A 19,794-nucleotide genomic window follows, 5' to 3' on the forward strand; every position below is an offset into this window, starting at 1 on the left:
TTCCACCATGAGACAGCCGGTGAGCCAGAGCCAAGAGCCAATACTTAAAAGTCGATGTCTGTCATCCGGTAGAAAACAAGCTCGATATTTAACCGAATGCCTACCATATCGTTGTGAACCCAGCGCTATCCACTCTGCTTTGCTTAGCACTTAGCAGAGTCTGCTCATGGTGGAAGGAAAAAACACATGTTTTTTCCTTCCACCATGGAGTCTGCTAGTACTCTATACACTATACACACAGTACACACATCTTGCGTACGACCAGCTGATCGATTGATCCTCGGCCACTCATTTTTACTTTGTTTTTGTTTATTTAGCCTATGGCCTAAGTTATGTTGTATTGAATTCAATTTTGTCTACTCTACTTTGTTTGGAAAATGGAAATTAAATTGGAATGCAATAGCCAATAGGTATTGTTATAAATCAATCCAATGTTATTAGAAAGTAAAAATGTTTATAATAAATGAGCCCTGAGCCCTACATTTTTATTGTAAATATTTCGCTATGATAAAAAAAGCAGGATGCAGGAATGCAGGATGTTCATGGGCTTTTGCTCCTGTCTTCTCCTTCTGTGCCTATGTCAATATTGATTGAGAAATGTCTGTTCATGGGGTAGTTATTAATTGTACTTGGTTAGTTTCTCTGTAGGCTACATAATACATATTCATTTCATATTGTACACATAACCAAATAAATTACACGGTCGCACCCCGAAGACCAAGAATGTATGGATAAGCTAAGTGACGGCCGTGGAAACCTATCAATGAAAATAGTATTGAGTAAGTTAATTGTTTTCAAACAAATAATCCTAACCCTAACTTTAGGCCTTAAGATTTTAACATAGGTAGGCTAGGTACATCATAATAAAAACTGTTAAAGTTTACCTCTTGACAATGGAAGCTGTAGGCCTAGGTAAGCCCTTGGTGCTAGGCCTATTTAATTTCTTAATCTGTCATCAACCTTCAAACATTGATTTGCTGTCTGCATTTAAGTTTACGTCCTACATTTAACTTACTCACAAACTGCAGTTTGGTTAAGGTTAGGATTAGTTTAGAACAGTTTCATTTCATAATCAGCTCGTAGTCAGTGGCAGTTCAAAAGGGGGGGGGGGCTACAGGGGCTAAAGCCCCCCACCCTTGGACCCTGGAAAAATTAATTTACACGTACGGTAGGGCCTACATTTCGTCCTTAAAACACGCAATGTAAAACGGACATCATCAATGTAGTTTTTATTAAACTTAATAAGCGATGGCAGGAGTAGTATTAAGTTCCACATAGATAAACTTTGTGGACAATAACACAACGAAGAAAACAATATTACACAATGGAAAGTTGTACGCATCATCCAATTTTTACAGCAGTCAGCTGTTGACATGCTAGGGTAAAGGCGAGCGTCCGAGCGAGGATGAGGATGGGGAAACAGCTGATTTCTTGATGTTCCATAGTTAGTTGTTAAATTGGCTGCTAGCCACTAACTTAACACAGGCATCAATCAGCAATCAGCGGGAGCACCAGTAGCCTACTACCATTGACTTGTAATAAACACTAGTGTTAAAGTTTATATAACTTAGTCAATGCTAACTTATTACTGAATTCGATACTACTTTATAGGTCTACATATTGTGACAGATCTATGAAATGGAGAAAAACATAGGCCTAAGGTTAAAAAACGTGTCTACTTGCTTGCATGGCATATAACAGGTGAAATGGAAGGTTTTAGGACAATTGGGCACAGTTCTAGCCGTTAGAAATGACTTACTAAAGTCACCATACGGCTTTTAGGAGATATGGCTTCATAGTCTACAGTAGGCCTATGTTTTGAAATTCATGAATGCAAGTTCGTCATAGTTTGATTTTTAAAATGTCTACTTGCTCATGACAAAGACAAAAAACGGGTGAAATGGGAGGTTTTTGGACAGTTGGACACAGATATAGGGACATTAATAGGCCTAATGGCTTTAGAAAGTCAGGAAACAGCATTTATGAGGATATGGCCGTAGCCTACCATATGTTTTGTAATTTATGAATTAAATTTCCATAGTCATAAACTTAATTGTAAAAATGTCTTGGCCTACTTATTTATGGCAAATAAATTTGAGGTTTTGCACACAGTTCTAGACGTTAAAACTGGCTGTAGAAAGTCACCCAACTGCTTTTAGGAGGATATGGCTGAGTCTACAGTGTGTTTTGAAATTCATGAATGCAATCGTCATTGTTTAATTTTTAAAATGTCTATTTGCTCATGACAAACAACAGGTGAAATGGGAGTTTATGGACAGTTGGGCACGGTTTTAGGTGTTAAAATGGCTTTAGAAAGTCACCAAACGGCTTTGAAAATTCCAAATTTTGCCTGGACCCCCGGACCCCCTGCTTTATTGGGGGGTGCTCCACACCCCCCAAACCCCCTCCCCCCTTGACAAGGTCCCAGAACCCCACTGCTGGTAGTTAATGTAGGCTAGCCTATAATAGTAAATGTAGGACGTAAACTAAAGTGCAACCGATTTGCTTACTAGCCTAGGGGTTGTGTTATCATGGAAATGTCACTACAATTTGTTTATTTTCGTCATTTATCATTTCTTTTTCACTAAGATCATATTTATTGGTGAAGTTATTGGCAGCTTCACATAAGGTAATTTCATAGCCTAAACAGACACGGTACCAGTAGGCCTACGGTATTAAAATGCATGTTCACCAAAAAAAAAAAAAAACTGATATGAGCAGCTTTAAAATAGTGATACCTTAGACTAATCAACAAAAGTAGACTCCTCATCCATTGTACATTTTGAAGCTTTTTTTTGTGTCTAGTTCATGTACGTCCACACTGATCGTTAGTGTAGGCTTATAATATACAAAATTTTATTTTGTTAATATTATTTTAGGGTTATTTTCATGATTTGTGCTTTAGGCCTACTATTTGGTTATATAACTAGGAGACCAGTTTTATGATTAGGCAGTTTTATTTTGTTAAACAAGGTTTTAAATGACTGAAATAACAAGAAACAAATTGTAAACAAAAAATAACCTCTACAGTTGAACGTACAGAACTAACAATAAAGTTGGTTTCAGCATTTCCATAAGGATGACAAATCTACTAAGGGATTATGTTTGATCTATGATGATACCGTACGTGACCGTTTGAGGTATGAAACTGCAGCCGTCAGTTGTGGTCCATGCATGCGGTCACGTTTCACTAAATTTGCCATAAGTTTTATCCTCAGTTAATATTTGCCCAATCTTAAAAAGTAAGGTGTCAATCAGTTAAATTGCCTTAAAAACGTCATTATTGTAAAAACTTGCAAAATCAAGGGTATTTGAGTTATTTAAGAAACAAAATGGTATTTTAAATGGCCGCCATTTTGTTTAATGAATTTGGAAAATTGTCATAATTTTTTTGTAGCTTTGTCTAGTTGTTATAAATAGCCTATTTGTGCAAAAATTTAAATTTTGTACTTATGTTTAACTACTTTTCAGAAAAAATACTATAATAGGCCTACTATAAATACTATAAAATACTATAAAGTGAAAAAATATATGGCGGCAGTGTGGCTAGCTAAGGACTTTTGCCAATTGAAATATGATATTTAGATGTTTCTTACGCAGGAAAAATGCCCTAAAATATTGGTAGAGAGTTCCGGGTCACCCTGTATATCTAGGCCTACCCAAAGTGGGTGTGTTGCTAGTCTAGTGGTTAGCGTCTCAGACTTTGGTGCGGGAGAGACAAGTTCGATTCCCGACACAGCCATAACAATATGGGTTTGGTTTAAGGGAGGGACGTGTTACATTCCCGACACACCCACAACACATATGGGTTTGGTTTAAGAGAGGGACGTGTAGCATTCCCGACACACCCACAACACATGGGTTTGGTTTAAGGGAGGGACGTGTAGCATTCCCGACACACCCACAACACATATAGGTTTGGTTTAAGGGAGGGACGAATTGCATTCCTGACACACCTACAACACATATAGGTTTGGTTTAAGAGAGGGACGTGTAGCATTCCCGACACACCCACAACACATGGGTTTGGTTTAAGGGAGGGACGTGTTGCATTCCCGGCACACCCACAACACATAGAGGTTTGGTTTAAGGGAGGGACGTGTTGCATTCCCGACACACCCACAACACATGGGTTTGGTTTAAGGGAGGGACGTGTAGCATTCCCGACACACCCACAACACATATAGGTTTGGTTTAAGGGAGGGACGAATTGCATTCCTGACACACCTACAACACATATAGGTTTGGTTTAAGAGAGGGACGTGTAGCATTCCCGACACACCCACAACACATGGGTTTGGTTTAAGGGAGGGACGTGTTGCATTCCCGGCACACCCACAACACATAGAGGTTTGGTTTAAGGGAGGGACGTGTTGCATTCCTGACTCACCCACAACACATATGGTGTTAAAAGTCTAAAATGGAGAGAAAATAGGACTCGATACTGAGCAGAAAATAATTTAATTATTCACAAACAAAAAGTTACTCAATCATAGTAAAATGCTACCAAACTATTATTTCTTGTAATTACAACATAACAATTCATTCAAAAATCATATGTCTCAAAATTATTAAAGTTCATTTTCATAGCAGCTGTAAAAAGACAAAATATAATATAAACCATAGATTATTTAAGTTAAATGTTTGAATACTATATCCAACATTCTCCCACCTTTTGACTTGCAAAGTCAAAATATTAATTATTAATTCAGGTATCTTTGTGGGGGTATAATTTTTCTTCCTCTTTGTGTGTAAACAGGTTGATCATGTTCACGATCAACACCTTCAGCTACTTGTTCATCTTCCATTTCGAATGTGTCATTACCATCTTGATTGTCTTTCTGCTGGACCAATTCAAGTGGAAACACATGTTGTATGGGTCTCAGCACTGTTCCTTTTGATGTTTTTATTTCCACAAGACGTATGTTGCCATCTTTTCCAGGAAGTATCTTCTCAATCTTCGCCAAAGGCCAGTCCATCCGTTTGGTATTGTCGCTTCCAAGAAAAACAATTTCTCCAACTTGTACTTGATGAGATTTCTTCTTCTTTGAATGTAACACCAATTGACTTAAATATTCACTTCTAAATCTTTTTTCAAGATCTTCTTTTAATTTCAATTTAAAGTTCCAACGTCGAGACAAATTTGTGTAGTTGATCTGGTCCAAATCAATAACTCCATACTCCTTCGTACCATTCAAAAACATAGCTGGCGTCAAAACTTCCATGTCATGGCTGTCTTCTGAAATGTAAGTCAAGGGTCTACTATTTATGACAGATTCACAACTGCACAAAACAGTCAAAAATTCTTCATAAGTCAAACTAGCTCTTCCTAGACTCTGCGAAGAAGCTGTTTCAATAGTCTTATGAGTCTTTCCCACCAGCCTCCCCACCATGGTGAGGCAGGTGGGTTGAATTTCCATTTTATACGTTTGATTGTGCTGTACTCAACAATCTCATTCCAATCGATTTGCTTCAACGCACTGTAAGCCCCTTGGAAGTTAGTGCCGTTGTCTGCAAACAAGACTGTTGGTCGACCCCGTCTGGAAATGAATCTTCTCAAACTTTGCAAGAATGACTCAGTCGATAATGAAGTAACTAACTCCAAATGCACGGCACGGTATACTGCACATGTATATAATGTAATCCAAGCTTTTTGGCCATCTCGAAGGAAAACAGGTCCAGCTAAGTCAACTCCACAGACTTCAAAAACAGAAGCATCTCTAACCCGTTGCGAAGGAAGTGGTACTGGATCAGTATCCAAACTTTTAACACAATATCGCTTGCATTTGACACATTTGGAGAGCATTTGGAGAGCTTCTTGAAACAGCAACTTAATATTTTAGTTCTCATGCTAGTTTAGTTGGTATAGTGTTATAGATGTCTCAACGGTTGACTGGGCAGGTGACTGGGGCTTGGCCGATGCAAATTTTTGATAACTGTGATGATGACGGCGACGGCGACTTCCATTGTCTTGAGCTACATTCCACTGATCAATACACTAACTTTTTTAATTATCATTTAAAGAGCCTGAAAATTTTTCACAATAACATTAGAAGCTTTTCCAAAAATTTTGATGAGTTTTTAGTTTACTTAGATTCTTTTAATACCAGTCTAGATATTATAATTTTTTCTGAGTGCTGGCTTGGTGGGGGAGAGGTGGGGGCGAACATCGACGGGTTTGACACTCACATGACTACCACTCAACGTAACCGCAATGATGGTATCATTGTGTTTACTAACAAATCACTATCAGCGACTGCACGACAAATCACTCTGGGGGACGTTCATGGGTTATCACTGGACTTTGTGTACTGCAACAAGAACTTCAATTTACTTGCACTCTACAGAACATTCGACAGCAATCCAGTACAATTCACTAGTGAACTTGAGACTTATTATCAGAACATAGATAGAAACAAAATGTGCATTTTTATGGGGGACATGAATTTAAACCTTTTGAACAAGGATATACTAATTGACCTTTACTTAAACAGTTTACTTGGTTCTGGACTTGTACAGTGTGTGGACAGACCGACTAGAGTTACACAGGACACTGCCTCCTGCATTGATCACATATTTGTGCGTTACTGTGACATGACTGCTGTGCGCGCTGCTGTACTGCACACTAGCCTCACCGACCACTATGCCACCGCCCTCACTATACATGACACTGCATACACTCACGCACACACACTTAACATTCACACTGCAACCGGGCCTTCTCAAACTTACCTTGATCACACCCTTCTCACTCAAAATCTCTCTCAGACCGACTGGGGACCTGTCCTAAACTGTATAGATATCAATATGTGCTGTGAAATGTTTTACAAAAATCTAGATTTTGCTTTACAAAATGCAAAAAAACCTATAACTTCAAGATCATCCAGACGTAAAAGAATTAAACCATGGATTACTGACAGTTTGGTCAAATCAATACGTACTAGAGACAAATTAAGTAAAGCCGCTCGTCGTGAACCATTTAATGATTATCTACAAACTTATTATAGGAATTACAGACAAAACCTATGCAATTTATTAAAAAGAGCCAAACGAGATTTTTACAGAGAAAGATTGTACCAGAACAATAGGAATCCAAAATTGTTTTGGGGACTGATCAATGATCTTGCTGGCAGGCCACGTAATAAAAATTCATTTCCAATTGATAAATTTATTCCCAGCATGTCTCATGATACTCAAGCCGCAAAACACGAGATAGCAGATGATTTTAATAAATTCTTTGCTTCTGTTGGAGTAAATCTATCGAAGCAGATAGATGCGGGTGGGACCCCAGTGGTTGTTGACTCTGACTACAGACTGGACTCTACTTTCACATTGCAAACTGTTTCTGCACAAGACGTACTACGACACATCTCCGAGCTGCGCGGTGGCTCAGCTCCGGGTCTGGACGAAGTTTCGGCTGATTTACTTAAACAAAACGCACTCATAATTTACATTCCGCTGCTACACATAATTAATCTATCTCTACTGACTGGTATATTCCCGGCTCAATTCAAAACTGCAAAAGTAATTCCTTTATTTAAAACAGGTGATCCAAAAGACTGTAACAACTTTAGACCAATCTCATTGTTAAGCGTGTTTTCCAAGGTCTTAGAGCGTATTGTCAAGGAGCAGTTGGTGGAGTACCTTCATAATAACAATATATTATCTAATTCACAATTTGGGTTTAGAAAAGATAAAAACATCTCTGATGCACTTTTTGAAGTATGTAAATCTATAAATAACTCAATGGCAAATAACAATCGTTCTATGTTAATTTTCTTAGATTTAAAAAAAGCATTCGACTCAATTAACAGAAACTTGTTGATAGCAAAATTGGAACAGATCGGTGTCAGAGGCACTGCTCTCGCCTGGTTCAAAAACTATTTATCTGACAGACATCAAGTAGTTTCCATTTGTGGTGTGAATAGTGATGCAAATTCAATTGAGTATGGGGTTATTCAGGGAAGTACTTTGGGGCCTATACTTTTTCTAATCTATATAAATAACATTTCAAAACTGAACCTGGATGGTGAACTATTTTTATTTGCTGACGACACATTAGTTTTGTTAAAGGGTCGTTCTTGGGAGGATGTCAGGTCTAAAGCTCTCCGTGACCTCTCACTTCTAAAAAAATGGCTAGATCAAAATGTGCTCTCACTTAATGTGAACAAGACTAAATTTCTTCCGATATCACTCAGTACAAGCACTGATTATAGTCTAGACAATTTGAAGATTCATTGTTGCGGCGACCATAACAGTATATCTTGTAATTGTGAATACATTGAAAAAGTAGATTATTACAAATATTTAGGTGTTTATTTTGACTACCGAATGAGGTGGTCAGAGCATGTAGATTTCTTAAAGAAAAAGATTCGTAAATACATATATGCTTTTAATCAACTGAGTGTCATTTTGGACGAGGAGGACATAAAGAGAGCTTATTTCGCTTATGTACAATCATTGATTTCATTTGGTATTATCTGCTGGGGAGCATGCTATCACACCACCTTGGAACCCTTGAATGTGGTCCAAAGATCAATTTTGAAAGTAGCTTTTAGAAAAAATAAAAGGTACTCCACTGATGCGCTATTCCGTGAGACGGGAGTATTACCAGTCAGACATATTTTCATTCAGTTTCTTCTTAGTCACACATTCAAACACTCAAACACGATCCTTACAGCAGTCACACATCAACACTACACAAGATATTCACACAATGTTGGAATATCTGTCCCTCAGCTACATAAGTCAGTTCTAACTACCAACTGTTTTTATGTTGCTCAGATTCTATATCGAAATCTAATTCAAAAATATAATATTCAACACATTTTTAGTTTACCCTCAATACAGAAATTCAAAAAACAGATGCTTGTTTTACTGCACACGATTACCAATGAAGAGGCCGAAACTTTGATCAGACCTAACCTTACTTGACCCTGACTAAACAATCCTTGACCCTTCGACCCCCCTCGCCCTCACAATGTCTCCTGTCTTAGATTGCTCTGGCTTTGGTTGTCGTCGCCGACATTCTCTTATCCGCTAAACGATCAAGTTTAATTAACAAGGCTTAAAAACCTTCCCAATTTTAGTGTGTGCCCTCAATTTGCTAGACTGATAACAGCCAGGCCTACGCACAGGCACCTGCCCATGTAGGCCTATCCCATAAGTAAGGCAATTTTATTTTATTTTAGAAATATTGTACTGTTAGTTGTATAGCTACTCTCTGTTTTAGTTTATATTCTTGGGATAAATAAACGTTTTTCATTTTCATTTTTTTCATTTTCATTTGTCAATAACTGATTTTACAGTTCTTCTCCCACTATTGATCCAAACTTCTTCTCTGAGAATAGATAACAATCCTTGGACTCCAACATGTGAATATTCTTCATGTTTGTATTGTATGTATCTGTGAACAACAGGATGGTTACTCGGCAGTACGATGGGAAGATTAAAATTTCTACCATCAGGCCTCTCTGTGATTTTTGTTTTTAACCTTAATAAGCCATCACTGTCTTCAAACGGACACAATGAACTCAACTTTTCATCCTTAATACTATGGAAAGCGTCTTTCTGAATAAGTTTAAACACTTTATTTTGAGCCTTAATCAATTCATCAACCGACAATCCTCCTGATATCTTTTGTTTAGACATATTTGTGTTAGAACAAAATCTCAAAATCCAGCCTACCAATCTGACGATTTTATCAAATCTGGAGAAATATCTGTAATACCAACAATCTGGTTCAGGTTTTGAATTAATCAGAACCTTTGTAGTTGATTTGATCTTCCTAAGTTCAGAATTTACTTCTTTCTCATCACAATCATCACTGAAGTTTTGGTTAGGGCACAAGTTTGATGAGTTTCTTAGCCATTGTGGTCCCTCCCACCATTTCGACTCCACTAGCTGCTTAGGAGAACATCCACGTGACGGCAAATCAGCTGGATTCATATGGCCTAGAACATGATTCCAAGATTCAATGTTACTAAGGGATCTTATTATCTTTACTCGGTTCCAGACAAACACTCCCCAGTAATCTTCTCGACGAATCCATGACAAAACGGTGGTTGAGTTGGTCCAATAAAATGTTTTGACATTTTCAAATCTCATACTCTTTAATACGTTGTCAGTTAGACGAGCGCCAATGGTAGCCGCCAGTAACTCCAGCCGAGGAATAGTCATCTTCTTGACAGGTGTAACTCTACTCTTCGCTTGAACTAATTGAACTGTGACACGTCCATTAGATTCACCCCTCAGGAAAACCGCGGCCGCATAAGCGTCCTGGCTTGCATCACAAAAACAGTGAACTGTCCAAGAAATATTCCCTCCGATTTCATTTCCAAAATATCTTGGAATTTTCAAATTTGAAAAAATCTCAAGTTGCTTTGCCCAATCTAAAAACAAAAGTTTTATCTCTTCTGAAACCTTGTCATCCCATCCAATTTTACTTTCCCACGTTTTCTGCAACAATATCTTAGGCAAGAGTGTAGCAGGACAAGTTATACCTATGGGGTCAAACAACTTGTGAGCAAAAGACAAAATAGATCTCTTTGTGACTATTTCAGGCTCTTTAAACTCAAAGTTTTCAAAATTTAACTCAATCATGTTTGTTCCAATTTAAACCTAAGATAGGTGTCAAAGTAGAATCATTTTTAAAACTCTGAATTTCTGTGTACTCCCAACTCCGAAGACAGAATCTAGCATCTTTCATTACAGAAGTCGCTTGATCTACAAATTGATTCAAATCTGAAAAGTCATCAAAACTTGCCATACAATTATCTACATAGAAACTTCTCGACAGTGTCTCTACTACTTTTCTTGAGTAGTTTAACGATCCAGAATCTATCAAGTCTAGTGTTTTTTCTAAATGAAGTTTTATTACTGCACTTAACATAAATGGGCTACAGGTAACTCCAAAGACCACTCTAGCGTGTCTGTAAACAACCAATTGACCATCTTCATTAATCCACAAAAAACAAAGGAAATCTCTATCATCCATATGAACACCAATCTGAAGAAAAGCCTTCTCGATGTCAGCAACAACTCCATATCTGTGTAGTCTAAAACGATTTAATATGGACGGAATCAATTCAATTAGGTTGTCACCTTTTTCTAGACAATCGTTCAACGAGGGTTGATTCTTTTCTTTAGCAGATGCATCAAATACAGGTCTCAATTTCGTGGTAAGACTGTTTTCTTTTATCACATGTCGATGCGGTAGGTAGTGACCAATTTCCAAATCGGCATCGTTAACCTTCTCTATGATACCTAATTCCTCCCAGTCAGACAACACCTGTTGATATGAACTAAGATATCCACTAGAAATAAGTTTATTTGTAAGATTACTGAGTCTCTTCTGTGCTACTTTCAAATTAGTAGGTAATGGCGGGTGATCTTCAACCCATGGCAATTTGACCTGATATCTGCCATCATTTTCCACTGAAACAGATTCTACAAAATGTTCCATTGTTCTACTTTTAACTGAAGATTCACTCTTTACCTCCACTGGATCCTTGATTCCTAAAACATCCAAACTCCACAAATCTGAAATGGATTTATTATCAATAGGGGACAGTAAAGAAGTTACTGCCATAGAACTGGACCTGTCATTCCCTTCAACTGTAGTTCTTCCCATTAAAGTCCAGCCCAACAAAGTGTGCATCGCAACTAACCCGTTGGAAAGCAGATATCGTTTCTCAGTGTAAAGTTTCCCGGCAACGTCTGCACCTATCAGAACTTCAATAGGCCCGTCTCCATCTTTTACATTAATTCCCAGTGTTTCAAGCTCAATGGACCAAGGACCAGGCTTAACTGTTGTAACATCGTTACAAATTACATCTTGATCAAGAACGGCAAAATTGCAGGCATAACTGTTATTTAAGTCACTTAGTCTAACCTTATAACACGCATGTTCAATTGTTTCAGTACTAGTGCCACCAAATAAAGCATGAGCTAGCTTCTCCTTTCTGACTATAACGTAGCCAAATTCCTTTGCTGTATTTTTCAAAATATAAGATCGTTGTGATCCCGTATCTATTAAAGCACGTGCTGTTCGCTCTTGATTTTGGTTTCTAATTTTTACTAAAAAAGTTTGTAAAAACACTTCTGTGTGAACATTGTTTGCTAGAGAACTTTCTTTGACTGGTTGTTCACTCAATGAACTTCCTTCTGCAGCAGATGCCTTACACATAACAGCGGTGTGCCTCTTTCCACAGATGGGACATTTTACTCTAACTTTACATTGCACACTCCTATGACCATACTTCAAGCAAGTAAAACAACAAGCATTTTTTACAACGATTATCACCTTCTCATCTACTGTCAATTTACTGTCTTTACAGTTCTCAGCTAAGTGGTTAGAACCACAAAACATACATTTTACGTCTTGAGTATTTAACTTCGTTGGGTTAACTAAACCAGTAGCTGTCGGCATCATTTCAGTATGTCTGGTGTAACTAGGCTTAGGTCGAAATACAGTAGATTTACTTACTTTAGGCTGTAGGTTAGGTCGCTTACTATTTTCAAAACCAGATGCGGCTAGAGTAATCCTTTCCTCGTTAGCAACCTCCTTTTGCAGAAACTTCATCAAACCATCAAGTCTATCCTTAAGTTCAGCATCAACTTCATAGCCAGAGTGACGCTGCCAAGCTCTCAACAGTTCCTCGGGCAAACAAGACTCTATAAGAGGATATAACATAGCAGAACATTTGTCAGTTGTTACTCCTAATGTCTCCAATGCTCTTAGATGGGTTTCCAGTTTATCGTAAATGCAAGAAACTTCTACCTTACTGTTAAAATTACTCAGCACTAACTTCAAAAGTTCTCTAATATACACTTCTATGAGAAGGTCATCTCTACCAAAACGACTTTTAAGACTTTGCAAAGCTTTTGAATAGTTCTCAGCGGTAGCAGGATAGCTTTTGACCAGCTGACGAGCCCTAGAATTAGCTAAAGTAACCTGCACAAGATCCAAACACACACGATATTTATCAATATCGTCAATATTCTCGTCATCATCTATTCTTTTGAATTGTGCCCAAAAATGTAGCCAATCCCTCAAATCCCCGCTAAACTTTGTGAATTCAATAGTAGGTAGCCTCAGCTTAGTCCTAACAGCAGTAGATTTCATAGATTATTGAAATAAAATGTTTGAATACTATATCCAACATATGGGTTTGGACCGCTTTGCCTAGAAGTGTTTAAAGTTAGGTACTTAGTCCTCTAATTCCTTAAGTGGAAAAACACCTTAAAACATACATAGATACATACATACAGACTCCTCTTCTCTGTAGTATTGAAGACCAGGGAATTGTCAATTTTTAAGGTTGGAATTTTTTATTCCTATTCTTTTTTCAGGTTTTTAATACTGTTATAATTTGTTGTAAAATCAAATTCAATTGATTACAATCTAATTGTAATAATATTGCTAAGAATGTTAGTTGAATATGGAAAAAAAATTGCCATAACAATTAGGCCTTATAACCGTTGGAGTACTTTTTAAGTCCAAGTTCTGCACTTTCAGTTGTTCTTCCTTTTGGTGAAAAATGAGAGAAAAAGTCATAGCTGAAATTTAAGTTTGAATGTGTAAACAGCTTTGAATAACGGAGTTGAACTAAACAATGGCATTGACGTCAAGTGACCAGCAACGAGACAGCACAGACCCAGAGAGTGGCCATAACTATATTACCGTAATTCCGGTTGAATTCCAGAGAAGCAGGGGCTACCCACAACCACCTGACCAATACAGGTAAAATTATCTATTTGTGATGTGGAAAGTGAAAAGGGACCTCTTGTCGGCGATGCAAAATTTTCAGTACGGCCCATATAATAAAAGGTTGAAAATATCGGAATTCAGTTTTTATCAATTGTTATACCTCATCTAACATAGAATAGGACAATATTGTTTAAATATCGAATTGAAGATGTAAAACGTCAAAATAAATAATTTTGTTAGTCTCTGCACGGTCTGAGAAAAGGTACACCTCTTGTCCCTCAATGTTATTTCGCCATAACGATTTCCCATTTCTAATCTTCACTCTATAAACTTCGTCAAAATCTGAATTTTCCTGCATTCTAGGGGAAATTTAGAGAACTACATCAAAGTTCAGTTTACGAAGACAAAATATCTTACAAATTTTGCGGTCCCAACAAGAGGTAGGCCTACCTTTTCTTATCTTATGGAGAAATAAGATAGAGCCGACTTAAGGTCCCTTTTCTGAAATGTGATTTTAACGGAATGCTTCGATAACACAATTATTTAAATGAAAACTACCTTGAGTTTAGACAAAAATGGGTATTGCCTCCAAACAGGACATGATAAGCTTTCGTTTACTACCTACCAAAATTGTCTCTTAAATCCTACGAAAAAAACTGTTTATGCGTAGGCCTATTTAAAAATTTTACAATAATTTTTCTCAAAATGATCCTTTTATCATAAAAAAATTTCAAACTCCTATAACTTTAACAAAAAAAAATTGTAGATGCATGGGACTTGCACCAAGTAATTCAGAATTTAATAAGGAATTGAAATACATATAGGCCAATGTAACTCAAAATCGAAAATTCCCGACAAGAGGTCCTTATTCACTTTCCACTTCACATTTATAAATTACTTAGGTAGCTATTCAATAGCTGGGGTTTCTCTTAAACATCCCTTTTTCACTAAACAACATTTTACTTAACCCCTTCGCTTACAACACGGCGTTCCACCGTCGCACTCCCATTAGCAATTGTGTGAAGCGATGGCGAATCGCCGTCCGCTATTAAAACCTGTTTGTGCCGAGTTAGTTCCTCAGAAATCCAATAGGTCGCATATGCTTCTTGTATGAGTTTCAGGCTTTCTTTTGGTTATATTTTCGTCCTCTTTGTCCAGTCCAATCGGCAAAAAAACTGAAGTTGCAATGTTGCAACTTAACAGCTGACGACGTCTTCATTGGTTTCACAGTGTTACAGTCTTGTTTTGCTTTATTATTCTATTGAAAAGTTTAGTTATCTTATAAAATAAGTAATAGAATTTATTTAGTGTCAGTCTGTATCAGTTTGCCTATCATGTTATGTTTCACTTCGTCGTGATAAAGATTGAGCTATGGTAGGCTATCATGTTTTACTATATTATTCAATTGAAAAGCTTAGTTGTATTATAAAATGAGTCTTCAAAATAACTTGGTATTTGTTGATGAATTTGGAAAAGAGTTCGGAAAAGATGAAAGTGACATTATAAAATATAAAACTTATTGTTAAAACGCGAGACTGACTCTTCTAAAAGAAATAATAGACTTTAAATAAATTTTTTAAAAAATAGAACAAAATATCTTCCAATTTTAATCAGGTATAACCATTCAATACCAACTATAACAATCAATTCAAAAGAAAAACACTAATATGTAAACAAAAACATGTGATGAATTAATTAATATAAATAATCATCTAGACACAGTCCATTTGCAACATTCTACCACCTTTTGAGTCTTATCATAGACAAATAGAATAAATATAGACCGTCAGCTGTGCTGCGGTTAGCATAAGTTCTGGCGTCCATCGCTAGGTTTGCAGCGTGAAGCGTCCCTGATGGTCGCATACGGCTCCTGCGCTTCTCACCTGCAGCGGTGTGCGTCATAACTACACGGCACTCCTAGTGGTGGGCGCCGGAACCTTCCTTTGACAGTCTATATTTATTCTATTTGTCTATGGTCTTATGTATCCATCAATCAAAAACTCAAAAAAATTATTATACTAAAAGTCCAGTCATTATGCAACTTGTTTTAGAACTTTTATAATTTTAACTCTCTTTGTGTTAGCTTTTTCTTCCTGGTGTACTTTCCTGAGAAGTTGTTTCAACAGTCTGTTAGGTCCCTCCCACCATCCTATTAGATATCTTCTCGTAGCATAGACAACAAACTTTGAACTGCAATATGACGGTTTTCTACATACTTTGCAATGAATGAATCTTTGCAAAACATTTTTAAATCCTCTAAGTCCTCAGAAACACAAAGTGACTTCAGTGAGCTACGATATGATAGCAGTAAGGTGGCAGGAGAAGAAGCAAGTTTGCATTTTGTCTACCTTTTACAAAAATGCTGACAAAAGATCAACTAGAAAGAAAGACAGAGTTACCCCAGAAGTGATAACAAAGCCAGAACGTGATCTACTACAATTGTTTAATAGGTGGAATTGACCGCGAGGATCATCAATTAGCGTTGTTTCCTAGTATGATAAAGTAAGCTAAAGGATACAAAAAGATTTTTTTTTTACATAATGGACATTGGCCTCTTTAACTCCTATGTTGTGTTCAAAAAATTAACCAAGAAACAACTGGGGTTCAGTAGTGAGGTTAAGGAGAGATTTACCAAGCAAATGTTTGAGTCGCGAACACTGCCACCCTACAATCGAAAAGGACGTCATCCAACATAGAAACTCCTCTGAGGCTCCAGGCAGCAAATTGGGGACATTTTCCTAGGCCTATTCCTCCAAATCAAACAAACACCTTCAAGAAGATGCAAAGTGTGTAGTGCCTAGCGAAAGCACAGTTACAGCCGATGGGGGTGTGAGCTCTGCCTCGTCACACTTCACATGCCAGTAATAAAAAAACTATAGGTATTTTTTTATATATACTTATATATTTTGAATCTGCATTTAATTTTGAATAAGAAAATAATAATATCTTGCATATAAATAGTAAATGTTGCCTGAAAAAATTTATGTCAGAAAAAAAAAGAAACTAGCCACAAAAAAATTCATTGTTTTGGCCTAGGCGGGTGTAGTGCCTAACTACTTACCTGTATATAAATCTTTATTTAACAGATGATATTTATTTGTTTACTAATTCATTCAATTATTATTGTTCACTTTATCTTTTTACTAAATATACATATTTTTACTCTTGTCTAGCATATGTGAATTTACAACTTCATTTGGTGACCCCGACGTGATTCGAAATGTCAAACGGAGAACAATCAGTAGACAGAATTCAAGTCAAGATCCCTCCTTTCTGGCACTCAGATCCAGAATTGTGGTTTGCTCAAATTGAAACCCAGTTTTCTCTAGCGGGGATCACGGTCGACGAAACTAAGTTCTATTACGTCTGCGGTAACCTAGATGCGAAATACGCAGCGGAAGTGAGGGATATCCTCACCAACCCTCCAGCAGAAGAAAAGTACATCAAGTTAAAAAAAGAACTTATAAAACGGTTTACCTTGACCCAGGAACAGAAGACGAAACAACTTTTGGAACGAGAAGAGTTAGGTGATCGGACACCATCACAGTTCCTGAGGCACATGCGTACCCTAGCCGGAACCATGATACCTGATCCACTACTGAGGTTTCAATGGCTTAGCCGTCTTCCTTCAGCAACACAAGCCATCTTGGTAACACAAAAGGCTGCAGACCTCGATACACTGGCGGAGCTTGCGGATGCTGTCCATGAAGTCAGTCCTCACCATCAAGTATCGGAGGCGTCCTTATCAGCTCCCTCGATGGAAGAAATGATGGAACGCTTTACAACCACGTTGACATCAAATATTAGAGAAATAACAGACAAATTTCAACAAGAAATAGCAGGAATCAAAGAAGACATGAGACGTCCAAATTTCCACAAGACATCAGACACATATCCACGTAGACAATCATGGCAACGCTCCAAGAATCGATTTGATCGCCATGACATCTGTTGGTATCACTGGCGGTTCGGCGACGCAGCAACAAAGTGCACCGACCCTTGCAGATTCAAAGGAAGCAGATCGGGAAACGACCCAGGGAGTCTCTAATGGCGACAAGCGACTCCGACCTCACATGTTCCCGTCGCCTATTTGTCACCAATAAGGTAACCAAACAACAATTTCTAGTTGACACGGGAGCTGATGTATGCGTCTACCCTCGTAATATGTTAGATAAAAAAAGACCCAAGACTAACTATACCCTATATGCAGCTAATAATACTGAGATTACAACATATAGTCTTGTATCTTTGCCTTTGGACTTTGGTCTACGCCGCTCATTTGTTTGGTGTTTCATCGTAGCTGATGTATCCAAACCAATAATAGGGGTAGACTTTCTACACCATTATGATCTGCTTGTTGATGTACGACGTCAATGTTTAGTTGACCAGTCAACTTCATTTTTTCCCAAAGGTCAGACTCCTTCAGTTCATTTAGTGAGTAGTGTTAAAACTATTAAGTCTTGTCAACAAACAGTTTTCTCTCAATTACTTCATGAATACCCAAACCTCACAAGACCTTCAGGTAAACCTGATTGTACTTCCAAACATGACACAGAACATCATATCGAGACAACACCAGGACCTCCGGTGTTCAGTAAACCCCGCCGCCTGGCACCGGATAAGTTTAAACTCGCCAAAAAAGAATTTGAATCCATGGTACAACTAGGTATAGCTAGACCCTCTTCTAGTAGCTGGTCTTCTCCCCTTCACATGGTTCCCAAAAAAGGCAATGAGTGGAGGCCATGTGGAGATTACAGGGCTTTGAATGCTAGAACTATCCCTGATCGGTACCCTGTTCCCCATATTCAAGATTTCTCTCACCAACTTCATGGTAAGACAATATTCACCACCTTAGATCTTGTTAAGGCTTATCACCAGATCACGGTTGCTGCTGAGGACGTCCAAAGGACAGCAATTACTACACCTTTTGGCCTGTTCGAATTCCCTTACATGTCATTTGGACAATGCAATGCTGCTCAAACGTTTCAACACTTTATAGATGGCGTGCTTAGGGGCTTAGACTTCTGCTATGCTTACATCGACGATATCCTAGTAGCTTCAGAGTCAGAAGAACAACACGTATTACACTTAAAACAGCTCTTTGACCGTTTTTCTACTTCCGGGATTCTCATTAACCCAAGTAAGTGTGTTCTAGGAACATCAGTCGTTAGCTTTCTAGGGTATGAAGTGTCTGGAGAAGGTATCAAACCTTTGCCTGAAAAGGTTAAAGTCATCAACTCATATCCTAAACCAAAAACAGTTAAGGAACTAAGGAGGTTTATTGGTATGATCAATTTTTATCGAAGGTTTTTGCCTAACACAGCGGAGCATCAAAGCTTACTAAACGAACTACTGAAGGCTAATGTGAAGGGAAATTCCCCTGTCAACTGGACCACAGCAAGTAATGAAGCATTTGAGGCTTGCAAGCAAAGCCTTAGTAAAGCTGTGATGCTGTCTCACCCTGTACCAGATGCTCAATTGGCCATTTTCTGCGATTCTTCCGCCCATACTGTGGGGTGTGCGTTGCAGCAAAAGATAGGTGATAACTGGCAGCCTTTGGCCTTTTTCTCTAAAAAATTAACCCCTGCTGAACAAAATTACAGTGCCTACGACAGGGAGTTGACAGCAATATATTTATCGGTAAAGTACTTTAAACATATGTTAGAAGGTAGGCAGTTTACCATTTACACAGATCACAAACCACTCACTTTTGCATTTAATCAAAAACCTGACAAATGCTCTCCCCGCCAATTTCGTCACTTGGAATACATTGGGCAGTACTCAACAGACATCCGTCACATCTCTGGACAAGGTAATGTGGTAGCTGACACCCTCTCCAGAATTGAGACGATTACCGTTCCATTGGACTATCAGGCATTAGCAGACTCACAGAGCAAAGATGAAGAGTTAATACGTCACATACAGTCTGATTCCAGCCTGAAACTTCTACAGGTCCCAATACCAGAACACAGGTTTTGCTTTACTGTGACATATCTACTCCCATCCCTCGTCCCTTCATCACAAGGTCATTTCGACAAACCGTTTTTAACAGTTTACATAATCTTTCTCACCCAGGTATTAAA

At 38.0% G+C, this 19,794-nt stretch overlaps 2 protein-coding genes across 9 annotated transcripts in view; one reads left to right on the forward strand and one right to left on the reverse strand.

The window, feature by feature from the left end:
- The first annotated feature begins 275 nt into the window (after nt 1-275).
- LOC128985614 (FERM domain-containing protein 8) overlaps nt 276-19,794 on the forward strand; it is a 140,494-nt gene continuing 120,975 nt past the window's right edge. For 2 of the 8 annotated variants that reach the window (XM_054405345.1, XM_054405356.1), the window contains exons 1-2: nt 616-779; nt 13,520-13,744. In XM_054405345.1, the coding sequence (XP_054261320.1) occupies nt 13,617-13,744 (128 nt within the window). In that variant the 5' untranslated portion in view covers nt 616-779; nt 13,520-13,616. Of the gene's footprint in view, nt 411-615; nt 780-13,519; nt 13,745-19,794 lie in introns of those variants that run through there. The other 6 variants (XM_054405295.1, XM_054405335.1, XM_054405314.1 and 3 more) reach the window with 5 other exon arrangements.
- Nucleotides 4,704-6,666, reverse strand: LOC129000954 (uncharacterized). The gene is made up of 3 exons (XM_054428055.1): nt 6,500-6,666; nt 5,391-5,540; nt 4,704-5,283 (listed from the first exon to the last, which is right to left on the reverse strand). Exons 1-3 carry the CDS (start codon nt 6,664-6,666, stop codon nt 4,704-4,706), a joined length of 897 nt encoding a protein of 298 aa, XP_054284030.1.

Source organism: Macrosteles quadrilineatus, unplaced genomic scaffold (assembly GCF_028750875.1).
Source record: "Macrosteles quadrilineatus isolate MER2022 unplaced genomic scaffold, UCM_ALF_1.0 Scaffold_1__1_contigs__length_201487025, whole genome shotgun sequence".
Classification (NCBI taxonomy): Eukaryota; Metazoa; Arthropoda; class Insecta; order Hemiptera; family Cicadellidae; genus Macrosteles; species Macrosteles quadrilineatus.